The sequence below is a fragment of the Penicillium arizonense genome, assembly GCF_001773325.1.
Source record: "Penicillium arizonense strain CBS 141311 chromosome Unknown PENARI_contig072, whole genome shotgun sequence".
Taxonomy (NCBI): domain Eukaryota; kingdom Fungi; phylum Ascomycota; class Eurotiomycetes; order Eurotiales; family Aspergillaceae; genus Penicillium; species Penicillium arizonense.
The window spans coordinates 10,642-26,948 of record NW_019173349.1 but is presented as its reverse complement, the minus strand read 5'-3'; the positions used below and the strand labels follow the sequence as shown (position 1 = coordinate 26,948).

Genomic DNA, 16,307 nt, shown 5'->3' with positions numbered 1-16,307 from the left:
ACTATATACCCCCCCTCACTTTGGACCTTCACCCCTATACTAACCCCCCCTTATAATGCTCTACCTACCTGTCTATTACACCTTACCTACCTATTACACCTTACCTATGTATTATACCTTACCTATGTATTATACCTTACCTATCTATTACACCTCACCTCTCTATTACACCTCACCTCTCTATTACACCTCACCTCTCTATTACACCTCCCCTCTCTATTACACCTCACCTCTCTATTACACCTCACCTCTGTCACAATGCTCTACCTACCTATCTATTACACCTTAAATAACCTATTCTCACTCTAAATTCAATTTATAACGCTATTTAATACTCTCACTATATTAACTCCTCTCTCTATACTCTATCCACCTCCTTCGGACCCATATATACTCATGTACCAATTTCACCGTCTCCCCGTTATGCCGTGACCCTAAATACCGTACGAGCTCGCTCTCATTGCCGATTGACACCCCGAGCCTTTCTAACCTCCGAGCCCACGCCTCCTTTATCACCTCACTTCCCTCGCCGTATACCATCACTACTAGCCCCGATAATAATAAGCCTCGATACGTACAATCCTCCTGGCTACCGGTATGCGCGAATCGACTGCAAATGGACTGCGGCATGCCACACCAGTAACAAGCACTAAATCTAGCAAATTGAATCTGCCGGCGTACGCGTATCCACCAGCTTTTCGGTGATTCATTACCGTACTGGGTCTGAGCCCGGCACTGGTATAAATCATGCTGGTCTTTAAGCCCACGCTGAGTACAAAACCAGCATCGTCCCATCCATATCTGGGCCTGTTGTAATAAAAATTCGACCCTGGTGGCAATTTCTTGATGTCCTGCCTGATCTACCTCTTGGACTACCTGTCTCTCACGGTCTAGCCGCTGGAACTGGTCAATTGCATGCGGGGGGATCAATGGACGGGCCACGCGCGTTGGTAATGAATGGGTCAGCTGCCGTGGCGTCGAATTATCAATTGGCAATGAATTGGACAGTTGCCCCGGCGTCAAATTAGCTATTTCTATTAATAATGAATTAGTCGGTTTCCTTGGCATTGAAATTACACCATGGGTGGTCTCTTACCTGGTGGCTCAATACTGCGGCGATAAATCGGACTTATCGATCCGACCTGGGACCGAAATCCGACGGATTCACTCTCACTTCGCTGGGAATTCGCCTCCGAATCGCTAGTTAATTGGATCACTTCTAGTGGCCCCTGGCTATATTGAATACCCTCTATGGGTTGCTCCGCATGAGCGTCCGCTGGCTGGTTCAAAATATGGGATAAAACCATGGAATCGGACGTCTGAAATGATGCATTGGGAACTAGCCCATTTCTCTCACTTCCTAGCTCACTTCCTAGCTGACGTGCTGGCTCACTTCCTAGCTGACGTGCTGGCTCACTTCCTAGCTGACGTGCTGGCTCACTTCCTAGCTGATGTGCTAGCTCACTTGCTACCTCTTCATTTGCCTGCCAATGCTCGTCACACCTATCGCAGCGCTGCTCTGTATTATCAGATTCTCCACAATACTGACGTTGATAGCTATCCAAATACTCGTCAAGTATGACGCGTCGGCAGTCTTGAGATATATATCGGTCTAGCCGGCTTTGCTCCGCCTGAGCTTTCACGGGGTCTTTATGAATTGGGTCCCATTTTGGCCGTAAAAACCCGTGGGGTTGAATAATAATGGCCTCACTGCGAAGTCCGTCTCGGCTAGCACGGCCGCTCTCTTGCGCGTAGTCTAATAAGCTACGTGGTAACCCAATGTGAATAATACTGCGAATATTGGGTATATCAACACCCATTCCTAGCGCACTAGTAGCGGCCACTACCCCTATGGGATCGGCCTGGAAACGGGCTAGTACGCTATGGCGATCGATCGTATGGCTGTGATATGCCTCACATTCGAAGCCCTTAGCCAGTTTATCGACAGTCTTAGTGGTGAGCCCGTAAATGACCACTCGGCCGGCCTGAGCACGCGCGCGCGTAATACGATCTCTAATAAATCGTACTATATTGGGGTCCTCTACCCAATCGTAGCTATTGGCGTATTGGTTCGGCACTGTGGGCTGCCATAGCCGGTACGCGACATTCATGCGATGGGTGCGTGCCCGAAATAAATGGACCTTCTCTCGCGACGTGCGTAGCCGTTGAAATAGCTGGTTTTCGGCCGTCGGTGGCAGCGTGGCAGTCAAATATATCATCTGAGCCTGAGCCATAAGTAATCGACCTAATTGAGCTATGGCGGGCCTGAAATTGGTCTGATCGTTTAATACGACGTGGCATTCATCGATCACAATGCGATCTAGCCGATGACATAGCCGCTGGCGGTTCAAAAATGTCATGAAATCCTCCGTAATAGCTGATTCGGGGGTCACTAGCATAATTGATGCCTGGTCTGCCGGCCGACGGCTCTCCCACGCCACACATGAAATGCCGAGCTGCCGGCATCGATGTACCATATCACCCCGTAATGCAATTAATGGCACTACCACCACCGTGACCCCACGGGGGCTGATCCACGCGGGAAGCATGAAAAGTAAGCTTTTTCCACCCCCGGTTGGCATGACGGCCACCACCGGGCTCTGGCCTTGCTGAATAGCTTCTAATGCCGGTGCTTACACCCCTCGGAGGCATAGCTCGCTATTACCTATCATGCGCTGCATCTTAGGCTCTATCGCTGCCTGCGTCAATTGCTACCGACGCTCCGTCCGACCTATTTTAGCTTCCTTCTGCTATGGTGAAAACTGGGCTAGTCCTAATGCACTCTCGGCACCCCCGTTATCTGTGGACACAAAGCCTAAAAACCGATGCTAGTCGGTGCTACTAAGCCGAAACATCTCACGCCGGTGGGCCGTCGTACCAGGCTGCTCGGTGATGCCACGACCGTAGATCATGCCGGCAACGTGTGATAAATAGGCCGCCTAGAGGTTAGCAATATGACCTATCCATTGCTTAGCATTCATTCCCTCTTCGTCATCCTCTTGTGAAGCCTCGGCTCGCACGTCCTGCTGCGTATTATTGGGAAATACGCTAGACGGCCGTATAAAGCGACGGCTAATGCCAATAGCAATATCCTGGTAAGCATTCAAATTAATGGCTTGACCATTAAGCCCAATGGTGGTTTCCCGCTTTAGCACTTCACGGAGTCTCTTAGATGACCAATCTCGGCTAGTGCCAGGATCGGGACCCCAGAGGTAAGCTTGACGCATTTTACTAAGTCCAAAATTAGTAAAAACTCAAAAATGATTCAAAAGTAATTAAAGACATTGAGGAATTGAAGACATTGAGAAATTGGCAAATTGGCAAATTGGCAAATTGGGAAATTGAGAAATTGAAAAATTGAAAAAACTCACCTTTTGATCTCCTCCACGCCATCTAATCTCCGCACCTTCGCTACGTACGCCTCCAATCGCCGTGTAAATGGCAATACTAGCCATAAATAATGGACCACAAGCTCTCCTACCTCCCGGGGTAAATAGCGATGAATCACCTTAGTATCATTGGATGCGTAAAACCCCTTGTGGTATTGTGAGACGAATGTAACGAGCCCGTCCTCAATGAATACGTTGCGACGGCCCCCGCTATCAGTATTGCAATGCCGAATGCTTAATAGCTCGGGTGCGCGAGCCGGCTGGCCACCACTCACGTGAATAGCAATAGCAAGCTTCTCACGGAAATACGCTACCCGTTGAAGGTAAGCGTCAATTGCTACCATACGTAGACGACCGGCACTACTCTCGATGAATCGCTGCCGTACGGGGCTATGCTACCGCACCCGGCCGATCAGCCATTGCTCGCCGTCCACAGGCCATGGGGTACGGGTGTCTTTTAAGAAATTCCACCCGTGGGCTGTCTCCGTAGGATCGTCGTAAATTGCCTGCCATGGAATAGCTGGAACTGACCCATTTTCGACGGTAAATAATAGCTCATTGTAGAGAATTTGGCGTGCTGAGCTAGTGAGCCCGTGGATGAACCCACGGAAGTCACCTATTGTGAAATTGAATTGCTGGTAAAGTAGCTGGTCCTGGTTCATCCAGCCGATGTGGCCCGTCGTGGTGCTATTATAATGGATCTTCAACCCATAAGTCCGTAGATCTAATAACCATTGAATTAGGCTATTTATTCCACGGACCATGAATTAGCTTACCATCTCAGCCACCCACTCTCTGAATGATCGCTGGGTCTGCCGTTGAGCCTAGGTGAATTCAATAAATTGAGATGACTGGCTAGCCGTGGGTGGCTGAACTGGGCCAGTTTCAAAATTGTAAAATGGATCCTCTGATGTCTGAAATTCAGGTGAATCTAGCGGACTCTCGGTATCCCAATCACCTGCCATTTGATACTCCGCCAGCTGATATAGCATTGCCTCCGCCGTAGAATCCAATTTCAAAGCCTTATAGACTACCATAAAGCGTGCGATCTTGATCAGCTTCGATAAAATGGGTGGATAGCTCTCAGCCGTACGCCAGCCTGCCTCTCCACGGCCGAGCACTGCCGTAGCACAAATTAGCGCACTCTCATAGTCCTCGACCTTAATGCGATGGTTCAATAGCTCAATGCAAAAATTGAGACACGCTAAGTCAATAGGAGCTAGTTTAAATAGCGATTCGGTGCTATTTTGCTGATTCGCTAGTGATTCGCTAGCAATTCGCTGCGTAGGCTGATTCTCGGTGCCACTCTCTAAATGCTCACTCTCTGAATGCTCGCTATTATCGTCTAAACTAGCTGAACTAGCTATGGCTGACCTAGGTGTGGCTGACCTAGGTGTGGCTGACCTAGGTGATACGCCCGGCTAGGCTAGTTTCCAAAGCGAGTTCCACGCAGCGCGCTAGCGCCTAGTAAATTTGTAATTTGGACTAGCCCATTCATGCGTAGCCTACGTACGAGTGAAAAACATCAGAATTTGCTGCCACGGGATGGTGTGTCTCTCAATATTATCGGCATCCATGTAAGCTTGTAGCGGCTGGTGCGGTAGTCGGTCGCGCTCCGTACGTACGGCTTCGGTGCGAATTATATGGCTAGTTTTTGTACAAATCAACTAGCTAATTCTCGCGACAGCAGCCATTGCATCCCATATAGCACTTGCCGCTATTTCAGTCGGATCGGATGAATCGCCGTCGGGTGCGCGGACGCAGTCAATAAGGTGCTGGGGGTCGATTCCACGGAGGTAGACAGCCCACTGCGTACGACGTAGCCATAGATTCGCATCGTCGCGCTCGCTAGCGTCTATAACGTGAGGTAATTCACTTTCCTCTATGAAAGCTAGTTCAATTTCATCAATAAGGCGGTCCCCGACCTCAGTCGCGGGCATTGAGTCAGCCCCGGTAATAGCTGCCGCCCCGAGCGTACGCACGCGAATATAATGAGATGCTGGCCCCTGGCTAAATACGCGCTGGCATCGAACAACGCGCGTAAATAGCTGGATTTGCTGCTCTACGACTAGTAGACCCTAAGTGCGCCGACGGCCTCCAAGATTGGTAGGTGCGACCCAGCCATGGTATCTACGCCAATGGTAGCGCATAGTGCTAATAGAACGGGCGATAAATTGGCAATTTGGGCCCTTTTCACATAGAATGCCATCCGAAAAAACTAGCAAATTAGCAATTGGGGTATTGACCATGGTTGGTGGCTGCCATGCGTCGCATTCATGCGCCCGGTCGGAGGTTTGAACAACATCCGCAATTTGACGTGCCGTACGCATTAGAAGTCGATGATTCGCTGATTGAAGGTGTCGAAATACCTCTTTTGGTCGGATACCGTATTCACATGACTTACACACGAAAACTAGGTCTGTCGAAGGTTGGTGAAAAAATTGGGTTGCCATGGTTAATGATAATGTGAGATATATATCGCACAATAATGAATTGTATGAAATTTGACGAATATCGAATACTAGCTGTGAGGTGAAATAGTCTAAAAACAAAGTGAGATAATAGCTAGGGAGCGGCTAAACCCCTGAATTAATTGCTACCCCTCCTGACCATTATAGACTAGCATGATCGAGGTAATTAGATACGTCTACGGTGCGGTGGTGGTGTCTTTGGTGGTAAAGATACGCCGTAATATTACACTCTAATAAAATATCTCGGATATTTAATTGGTATTTTCTCGATAACCGTAAGGCTCTATATGCTATAAGGTAAATAGGAGATAAATTAGGTGGTCTATTATAACTGACCAAAATTTGAGAGCTCTAGGATATCATTAGACCTCTATAGTCTGGCGAGGAAGTTCACCTATAGTCTAGTAGGCCGCACCTCTTTCCCTACTTATATACCCCTATATCTTAGGTAATAATAGGCCCCCCGATATAAGCTTAGTATTAAAATACTAGGAAAGATAGGGGCTATCTAGCTAGCTAGAAATATAGTGAAAAATCTAATATTCCTTCAAAATTGGGATAGATACCTTTTTCTAATGTTCAAAAACTGAACATAATAGGTTCCTAGGCGGCCAATTTTTGGCACGAATCAAAATTACTACGGCGTCTAAATAGCACCGAAGCAGACTAGTCTAGGCGCCAATTAATATATCGAAAGCCCCCCCGTATCGGCATTATAGCCTAAGTCTAGTGTTCCTCTAAGGAACATGTTATATAGGTAAAACGCTAAGGCGTATAACTTTCCGTATACTATACCCCCGGTCCTAGGAAGAAGCTATTATATACACTATAGTCTAGTCTCTATATAGGGGAGATATCTAAGTAATAGACCTTCTAATACTAGGGTAGTAGGTAATAATATAAATAGCTAATAAACATCTATATATCTTACCTAAAAGTAGACCCCCGGTCCTAGTAATTAGGTATTATATAGACTATAGACTACTCTCTAAGGCGTATGTATATAGGTAATTGTTAGGACCCTGCGAGGTCCTAGTGTAGTAGTATGAGTACGGGAAGTAGAGACTATCGTCGAAGTGTATATGTAGGTGCAATAAGAGACTAATTGCTGGTCCTTCATGCGAAGGCTAGCGAGTGCAATAAATACAGTGCGCTTAGCTAAGAGACTAGGCGAAATGCACGACCATCATGGTCTATGTATGCGCCTATCTATCTGCACACTACGCAGCCCAAAGGCTCGCAGTATACTTTCAGGCACCCTTAGGCACCTATTAGGTCGAGGTCCTGACAGTAATAGACCTACTAAAAATAGAGTCTAAGGTAATAATGTAAATAGGTAATATATCGTCCGATATCTTACGTAATACTAGGCCCCCCGATATAAGCTTAGTATTAAAATACTACGAAAGGTAGGGGCTACCTAGCTAGCTAGAAATATTATGAAAAATCTAATATTCTTACAAATTTAGATACGTAACTTTTTCTAATGTTCAAAAAGTGAACATAATAGGTTGCTTGGCGGCCAATTTTTGGCACGAATCGAAATTGCTGCGGCGTTAGGATAGCACCGAAGTAGACTAGTCTAGGTACTAATTAATATATATAAAGCCCCCCCGTGTCGGCATTATAGCCTAAGTCTAGTGTTCCTCTAAGGAACATGTTATGTAGGTAAAACGCTGAGGGGTATAGCTTTCCCTATATCAGACCCCCGGTCCTAGTAAAAAGTTATAATATAGACTATAGTCCACCCTCTATAGTGTGTAAATATCTAGGTGAAATACCTACTAAAAATATAGTACTAGCTAATAATATAAAAAGGTAAGAAACACCCCTATATCTTAGGTAATACTAGGCCCCTAGAAGTAAGCTTAATACTACAATACTAGGTGACGTAAGGGCTATCTAGCTCGGTAGGAATATAGTAGAAAATCTAATATTATATAGTTAAAATTTTAGATACGTACCTTTTTCAAATGTTCAAAAAGTGAACATAATAGGTTCCTAGGGGGCCAGTTTTTGGCACGAATCAAAAAGGCTGCGGCGCTAAAATAGCACCGAAGTAGACTAGTCTAGGCGTCAATTAATATATGTAAAGCCCCCCCGAATCGGCATTATAGCCTAAGTCTAATGTTCTACTTAAAAACATGTTACGTAGGTAAAACGCCGAGGTATATAGCTTTCCCTATACTAGACCCCCTGTCCTATAGTTAAGGTATTGTATAGACCATACTCTACTGTCTATATATAGTAAATAGCTAACTAATAGACCTAGTAATAGTAGAGTACTAGCTAATAATGTTAATAAGTAATGAACACCGCTATATCTTAGGTAATAGGAGACCCCTGGTCCTAGGAACTAGGTATTATATAGACTATAGACTACACCCTATAGGGCCTATATATAGGTAAAACACCTACTAGTAATAGACGGCTAGGTAATAATTTAAATAGGTAATATAGACCCCGATATTTAAGGTAATATAGACCCCGATAGCTAAGGTAATATTAGGCCCCCCGATATAAGCTTAGTATTAAAATACTAGGAAAGGAAGGGGCTATCTAGCTAGCGAGAAATATAGTGAAAAATCTAATATTCTTACAAATTTGGATACGTACCTTTTTCTAATGTTCAAAAAATAAACATAATAGGTGCCTTGGCGGCTAGTTTGCGGCGCGAACCAAAAAAGCTGCGGCGTCAAAATAGCACCGAAGCAGACTAGTCTAGGCGCTAATTATTAAATTGAAAGCCCCCCCGTGTCGGCATTATAGCCTAAGTCTAGTGTTCCTCTAAAAAACATGTTATATAGGTAAAACGCTAAGGCGTATAACTTTCCGTATACTACACCCCCGGTCCTAGGAAGAAGGTATTATATACACTATACTCTAGTCTCTATATAGGGTAGATATCGAAGTAATAGACCTACTAATAGTAGAGTACTAGCTAATAATATCAAAAGGTAATAAACACGTCTCTATCTTAGGTAATACTAGACCCCCCGGAGTAAGCTTAGCATTATATTACTTAGAAAAGTACGGGCTATCTAATGATAAAATAATAATTGTAAAAACCCTAGGAAGTGATCGAGTAGACTACTCCCGATTAGTCGAAAAAGTGTTAAAAACCGTCCTTTAGACAGACCTTAGGTGGCACTCTCAATTATATATATCTCTATACTCCGATATATATCTCTACAATATACGTCTAAACTTTTACTACTAGGAAATAAGGTTTCCTAGCATCCTAATTAGGTCTAGCTTATAGCTTACTAGCTAATAATGTCTACTACTATATTGGATAGACCATAATATACTACTATACTATATTTTACTAGGAATGTAAGGTTTAACCGCTAATAGCTCGCTTACTAATAGACCTACTAGTTTATAAATATGATATTTGAAATCAGCTGACCTTTCTCTATCTAATGAACCCCTTACTAAATTCGTAGTATATAGGACTAGCTAGTTAAGGCGTATAACGTACTAGCTCAACCCTTCTAGTCACGTAGGCGCTGTTCACATAGCCGCTAAGAGTAAAATACGGGGTGTAAGGTACGAATACGGGGTAATCTATTTAGTACGGGCCGCTATAGATAAGGGTGGGTATCCGATTACGGTAATAAATCCCGTCGGTCGCAACCCATGCAAACTTTTTACCTATTTTTGATCATCCACCATACCACCATTATTGGTCTGATCATTATAAAATTTTCACAATTCCTAGATCTAATAGTTAAATAGACTATGTCTAATTTATAGACTGATCGGAGCAATACGTAGCCCGTGGTCGTAGAGTGACGTCGAACCTTTAGTACTGCGACCGGGTGACCCCATCAAAACTTTTCACCAATTTTTGATCATCTACCACACTACTATTATTAGTCTGATCTTAGTCAAACTTTCCTACATCGTAGTTCTAATAGTTAAATAGACCGTGTCTAGTTTATAGACCGATCGGAGCAATACGTAGCCCGTGGTCGCGGAGTAAACGTCGAACCTATAGTACTGCAACCACCCAAAAAGGTACAAGGAGGTACAAGACCAAAATACTTCAAACGCGTATGACTCGATCACTAGAAGGCTGTGCAAGCTCCGAAGCAAATGGGAGATACCCTACGTATACATCTATAACCTATATAAGTCTTAGACCGATCGGAGCTGACTACACCTCCGTAGTCAGGGTGACAAAAGAACCTGTAGTCAGGGTAGGCCGTACTTTTAGGTAACATAGTTAAGACGAAGCCCTAACCTGTAGTCAGCCCTGACTACAGCACCCCCCGTGGGATAGGACATACTCAGTGGGAAATATATAGGACATGATTCCTCGGACTTTGCAATTACAAAATAAAATCTTTGTTATCTAGGACGTCTCTTTTTAAAGCGGGTCCTAACTTATAAGAGTGTCTAGAGGATGGCCACCTATCCTACGTGGATATTTACAAAATCGAGGGAGGGAGCTTCTTTCCTTACGAGCTTGTTGATTCAGTCCACGAAGCTTTCTAAATATTTATATAGGTAATTAGATGATTCCCTCTGCTTAAGTTCCTAATAGTTTGCCTATTTGACGACCTTTTTTTGTTGGTATAATAGCTCCGTTACTTAAATATCTCCGAAGCCGGCTTCGACGACAGAGTCACACCCACACGCTCGAGGACTATCGAGTGGTCTAAGCGGAGCCCCGTGAAATCTTAGGAAATAAAATATTATATACAAGGATGCTTAAGGAAGAGGTAGAGATAAATTGGATCTATAACCTCCTTGCTAGCGGAGGAAACTAGGTGCTACTCGCCGGGTATTTGGTCATTCCGGGCATATTTACCTCGTTGAAGGACTCGAGTAGCGTGGAAGAGACACTAGAGAAAAATAGCGTAGGGCGGGTAATTCTTAGCACTATACAAAACCCTCCACTTCTTATATTTACCTATGTATTCCTAATTGCCGGTGTAACTATGCTAGCGTGGCTATTCACAAGGTATAAAGCTAACTACTCTTGGTTGATCAATAAAATTTTTATGTAAGATAGCGTCCTAAAATAAATAACTTAGGCTGATTGATTGAATTATAGGCTAGCATCCTTGAATGTAGCAGCTGGTTTGCTCACCACGATTGTTAACGTTTGCGCTTTATAGGGTGGAGACTGGTCCGTCATAGCTCTGGTGATAACTATTGTTATAGGAGTCACCCTAGCTATATACGTGGGGCTTTCTATCTTTTATAAGTTTTACAAATTGCGAAAAGTGATCTAAAGTGACGTATGCCGCTCTAGCTATTTTGAAATATCTAGGGTATGTGAGGATTCCCTAAATCGTGTGCTTAACGAGGTTAAAGATTAGGATCGGGTTATTCGGTTCTATATTAGGAACGACGAATTCAGCAGCGCACAGAATCTAGCACCGCTTTTAGACTTAGTGATACAATACTGCTGGCTATCTGACCAAAGGACACGCTCTGTGTGGGTGGAGGTACTAGCTGACAATCAAGGGTACGTCTTGAAATAATCGCTCTGAGGTACCTCTGGCGCTAACAATACATCAGAGTCTTATCTTCCTTGTAGGATGGTGACTTTATCCAAAATAGCAAAGTAAAACTTACACGCGAGCATTATATAATTATGGAGTTCGCGCGAGACTCTAAGGTTGTACCTACTATCGGGAGGTCTCCTTGAGCTGGTAAGGGGAACAAAAGCGAGCGTTATCCGCACGGAAATAATCAAAATAAGACTTCGATTAATTAACCTAGGATATGTCAGAGTCTACACATAGTACTTTATTTTGGGGTTGTCCCCTTGCATGCTCCTTATAGATTGTAATGTGCTCATATTCCCCCATAACCAGAGGGTATGGTATTAAATAGTTGATATTTAGCCATCCTAAGCTCAGGGGAGTTGCAACCCCAATGATGCTCGGACAATATAGTACACAGTTTTGAGCTTCCTTCTATATATTGTAATGGTTCTGGTGCCCAATAATTAAAAACTTCAACGCAATATTAGGTACAGTAGAATCACTCAACGGTTTCGAAGTCGTGCGCCACGTGGGCGGCCTGACAACGTAAACAACAATTAAGCCACGAAAGGCCTCGGTGAGGCTCTAAGTTCAGGAAGTGGCACACTCATACATGTACGTACACGGATATATACAGTTGCGGTAACCTGCATATCGCTGTCGATGCAAGGGGTCAGGTTATGAAGTCATATGAAAAGCACTAGTCCAGAGTAAGAAATCTTTCCGACCAAGCCGCATTGACTAATGTACCTTTGCTGAGTCATCTTCAGCTCTAGTAACGGTAATGAAAAATGATGTCTAGCGGTAGCTCCAAGTGTGATACTTCGTCACTCACTGCCCCTCTCTGAAATCCGCCTTTTAACCTCTTCTTACTTCGCACTCACACCATTTCGAGTCGAAGCAATGACCGACCTATCTGAAGCAAGTGCTAAAGAATTTGCTGTAACGTAAGTAGTACGTTCAAGTATTCTCGAAAATGGTCATGTCTGAAATCCCTCTCACTCAACCTTCTTCCACAGTATCGTGGCCCTACCGTCAAAATCCAGATAAGCTCTAGCGACCACGAATATGAGATTTCAAAGCACCTCCTTTGCAAAGAGTCCACCTATTTTACAGCAATGTTTGAAGGTAGCTTTGCAGAGGGAGAGCAGCAGGTAGCAACCCTAGAAGAAGTGGAAGGGGTGGTCTCGGTGCGGAGTTTCCAACCACTCATACAGTGGATATGTATGAGTGCAGTGGATATACCTGCGCAGAATCCAGTTCGATTGCGAAGGCCCAGAAGATCAAATCTCGGCTGCAATAGAGCTCGTCAGACTTGCAGACATGTGCAATATTACAGGGATGGAATCTCAAATGGCTCGGTATATCAAGGATGTACTCGTTTGCAATCCTGATCCCCGTTGCGATGGCTCTTTTTTACGACATATCGATACCAACACCTATTGCCTCACACGTCAACATATTATTTGGGCAACTTTCTTGCCTCCAGGGCATTTGGTGAGTCGCATCCTAGCGGCAGCCTCGGTTGAAGGATATCTTCGAGACGAGAACTACAAATTTGTGCAGGAAACTCATGAATATCCCACCTTCGGAGCTGACCTACTTCAAGAAGTGAAGTCAACGCTAAATCGGATCGAGTCCGCTACGCGCAAGACCACTTTTGAAGACCCTATCAGCGGAAAGAGAGTGATCATCAAGTCTGGTTCAGATTTCTAGTACTGTATGATCGTTTTCCAGTCTATTACACGTTGAACCTGTATTTTTACTTTTCTTTTGCTTAATTTTGCAAGGGGTTAGATGCAAATTGCAAGTTTCGACGGCGCACAAGGCATTGAGGTAGTTGGCGTTTCTCGCAGAGACTGGGGGGACACGGACTTACTACGGTACTTTTCATGGGAGTCACTGGGGTCAATGTACCCAGTAAAGGCGGTAATTTGTAGTAACAAGCTTAAAATAAAGTTATTCTTGGAAGCCTTTTCTTTCAATCCAGCTGTAGTAAACAATGTGCTTACCACTTGGTTGTAGGAATGGCTTGGTGGTAACGCCAAAATACATTGGTAGATTCAATGCGGGCGGACTAACTTCCTATTCTAAACTAGTTCACTTCATGTGGGGCTCTGGGAAACAGTGCGAGAGAGTGTGGAGGTACATGTACATGATTTTCTTGCTTCAGATTTGAATCCCAAAAGTATTGGATCTCAGTCTCGCATCTGGCGTAAATTTCGAATTCTGATGGAGCGACGTGGCTGGCGTCGCGGGCTTATCGACTTCATGCCTGCTTCCCTCTTAAGACTCAGGAGATTCTTAAAATCGATAGCGCCTTTGAGTGGCAATTAGCTTTTCGGAGTTCCCTTTTTCGCTGGTATACATACCAGGGTCTGTGTTGTAACTTTTAAGCAGGCAAGGAGCGATTTTCTCAAGCACTTCGGATTTAAGCCACAGAGCTGCGTGAATATCAAATTCCGTATTATCTTTAACATTTGGGGTGCCCCCTAAAATGCACACAACGTCCAGGTGTCGGCCTTTCTTCGCCTTACTCGTTGCGTCCAAAATGACTTTGAGCCCGCATTCGAACCAGCTGTACAAGTCCCTGTTAAGTTCAATGGATTGAGGTAGGCTCCATCCATTGAAGACCCACGGTAAATTTTCTCTAATTTCACTCTCTTTCGTGGCTACGACTCCTTCTACCAAAAAGGTCGTCGTATTATCAACAATTCTGTGGCATCGGATAAGGGATATCGTCTTCAAGGAAGCCACAATAACCTTGTGCTGCTTAGTGGCATTGCTCAAAATCATAAACTGTAGATGTAGGTGACTTTACTTACCATAGTGGCAATGAATCTGAATATGCTTAGCACAGTCACTTAGTAGGCAGGGAGATGGATTGTAATAAAAAGAATGTAGGGGGCTGATGTTTAATATATGGCATAAGCCACCAATCATTTGTTTACATACTAGATAGTCTCCTAGGCTGTATATCACAGCTCCTAGGAATCTCGGGGTATGTAGAAATAATGAACAAAGCCAAATCGAGTGCTACAATAAAAGGAAATTCTCGCTTTTCTCTTGGGGAACCATGTAGGGGTCGGGCTATGGATCAGCGAAGGAATCCGAATCTCTGCGACGTCTCTAAATGAGGAGACTTCTGTCTGTTTCGCTTGCACAGTATTCATCAAAATCGATGAATTCGGGTTCCTCTTTGTCTGTGATGATCCTTCGTAGGCACCTATCCGAAGCCGCTTTAAGCTGTATTTGGCCGAAGTGGATATAATCATTTTCTACATCTGCGACCCGTGTCCACTTGCTTTCCTACTAATGGCTCCACAAGTCTAGTTTACTGCGTTCAAAAAGAGCGGTTCGATAAAGACGTGTATGAAAGGTGGGCATACCAGTTGAGACTCTGTAGCTTCGAGTGGGACAATCTTGGTGTCATATTGGGCATAGGATTCTAGCAATTATTGAGGGAGTGACAGCATACAGATGGTCCTAGGGGACGAGTGACACGCAGGTGGAAGGTATCAAAGCTTCGTGTAATATACGATAGCGCACATATTGCACTGGTCCTAGTATTACTTCACTCTTTATGCTGCAACGACTATCTTATTATAACTGTATTCTGCCTTGTTTATTATATTCAGACCTTCATATCGTTGATTCGAAAAGTTGCTCTTGAAGGGAAGGTTGTGATCCAACATCCATGTCACTGAGGAGAGAAAACAGCGTGCAGGCTATCAGATTATCTGGGGAGCAGAAGTTTCGTGAGGGAGATATATAGAGTTATAATATAGCGCAATTAACCAAATTGCACGGGAGAGAGTGGAGTGGAGATTCGACAGGTAGACAATCTCGTCAATTGGTTTTCGGCCAGCAGTTATTTTTCACAGACCCGTTCCACGGGCCGGCCTGGCAATTTGATATATATGGTCATCTTTAAGATCCCCGGAGCATTTGGTGTGTAAACAGCAGACCTGTGAATTACTATATATAACTAGTTTTACCTGCTTAGGTTCAGCACCCTCATATAATATTCTATAAGCTCTACCTTCTATTTCTCTGGTATAGAAGTTTACCATCGAGGCGGTTACTGCTAGGCTCCGCCGATATATACATGAAGAAAGTATATTCAATATTTCACTCTAATCAATAGGGACAAATAGACTTGCCTAGTTGCACAGCAAATCTCGCCGGAGCTCATATCCCAGAAGCATACGTACTGAGCTCACTGGGAGGAGATATATCATGATAAACCCAAATATTCGGCTCAAAATATATAGGAGCAAGTCTTCTCTGCCACGTACAGCCTTAATGGCGCTAGCCCTCCAGGAAAGGTGATCTCCAGATAATCCCGGTTGGATTCCACCTCTTTCTTCACATCCCTTGACTGAATTTCTTGTAAATGATGTTCAAAATCGACGCCAGTCCATTCCTGCCACTCAGCCATAGTACCATGTATTATCATACTGTACGGCGCGGCCTTGACCATAGTACCCCCGAGAGAGATGTGACTGCGCAGCCATGGATCGACCGGAAGCTCCTGCTTGGTAGGTTGGCTATTATCCATGGAAGATGATATGCCAGCCGGAACAGTGCTGGGTACTTTTTCACACTTCCAGGTCATATAATCTTGCATAGGGACCAAAGGAAACTCCGCTTTTCTAGTTGGGCGCAAGGGAACAATCAAGGCTTCCAAGCCTTCTGCGCGTGCTGTCTGCTTCATAGCATTAACGAGCATTTCAGCCAAACCAAGCTTGCGTCGATCTGCCTGCACGGCCATGGAAAGTGCAGATACAGCATTGGGCCTGTTTACCGCTTGGCAAGCTGCCACGTCTCTTTCCTGATCTTTCGTCAAGGGTGGTATAGGCGATGGAGGTAGCCCCTCCCTCAAGATATGCTGTCGTATACCTCGAGAGACGATAGTCCCCCAGCCTCCTTCAGGGAGGGTG

The 16,307-nt window shown here is 44.5% G+C and overlaps 3 protein-coding genes across 3 annotated transcripts; all 3 read right to left on the bottom strand.

The window, feature by feature from the left end:
- Positions 1-1,358: 1,358 nt before the first annotated feature.
- Positions 1,359-2,399, bottom strand: PENARI_c072G12060 (uncharacterized protein; the record flags this gene model as incomplete). The annotated part of the gene is made up of 1 exon (XM_022637634.1): positions 1,359-2,399. A coding segment is annotated over one exon (1,041 nt), but the record flags the coding sequence as incomplete, so codon positions are not given.
- Positions 2,400-2,750: 351 nt separating this feature from the next.
- On the bottom strand, positions 2,751-5,329 carry PENARI_c072G04807 (uncharacterized protein; the record flags this gene model as incomplete). The annotated part of the gene is made up of 8 exons (XM_022637631.1): positions 2,751-2,815; positions 2,879-2,939; positions 3,021-3,231; positions 3,372-3,766; positions 3,794-4,113; positions 4,330-4,509; positions 4,903-4,981; positions 5,075-5,329. 8 exons carry the CDS (start codon positions 5,327-5,329, stop codon positions 2,751-2,753), a joined length of 1,566 nt encoding a protein of 521 aa, XP_022482513.1.
- Positions 5,330-13,562: 8,233 nt separating this feature from the next.
- On the bottom strand, positions 13,563-16,138 carry PENARI_c072G08365 (uncharacterized protein; the record flags this gene model as incomplete). The annotated part of the gene is made up of 3 exons (XM_022637633.1): positions 13,563-13,684; positions 13,737-13,808; positions 15,826-16,138. 3 exons carry the CDS (start codon positions 16,136-16,138, stop codon positions 13,563-13,565), a joined length of 507 nt encoding a protein of 168 aa, XP_022482510.1.
- Between the last annotated feature and the right edge of the window lie 169 nt (positions 16,139-16,307).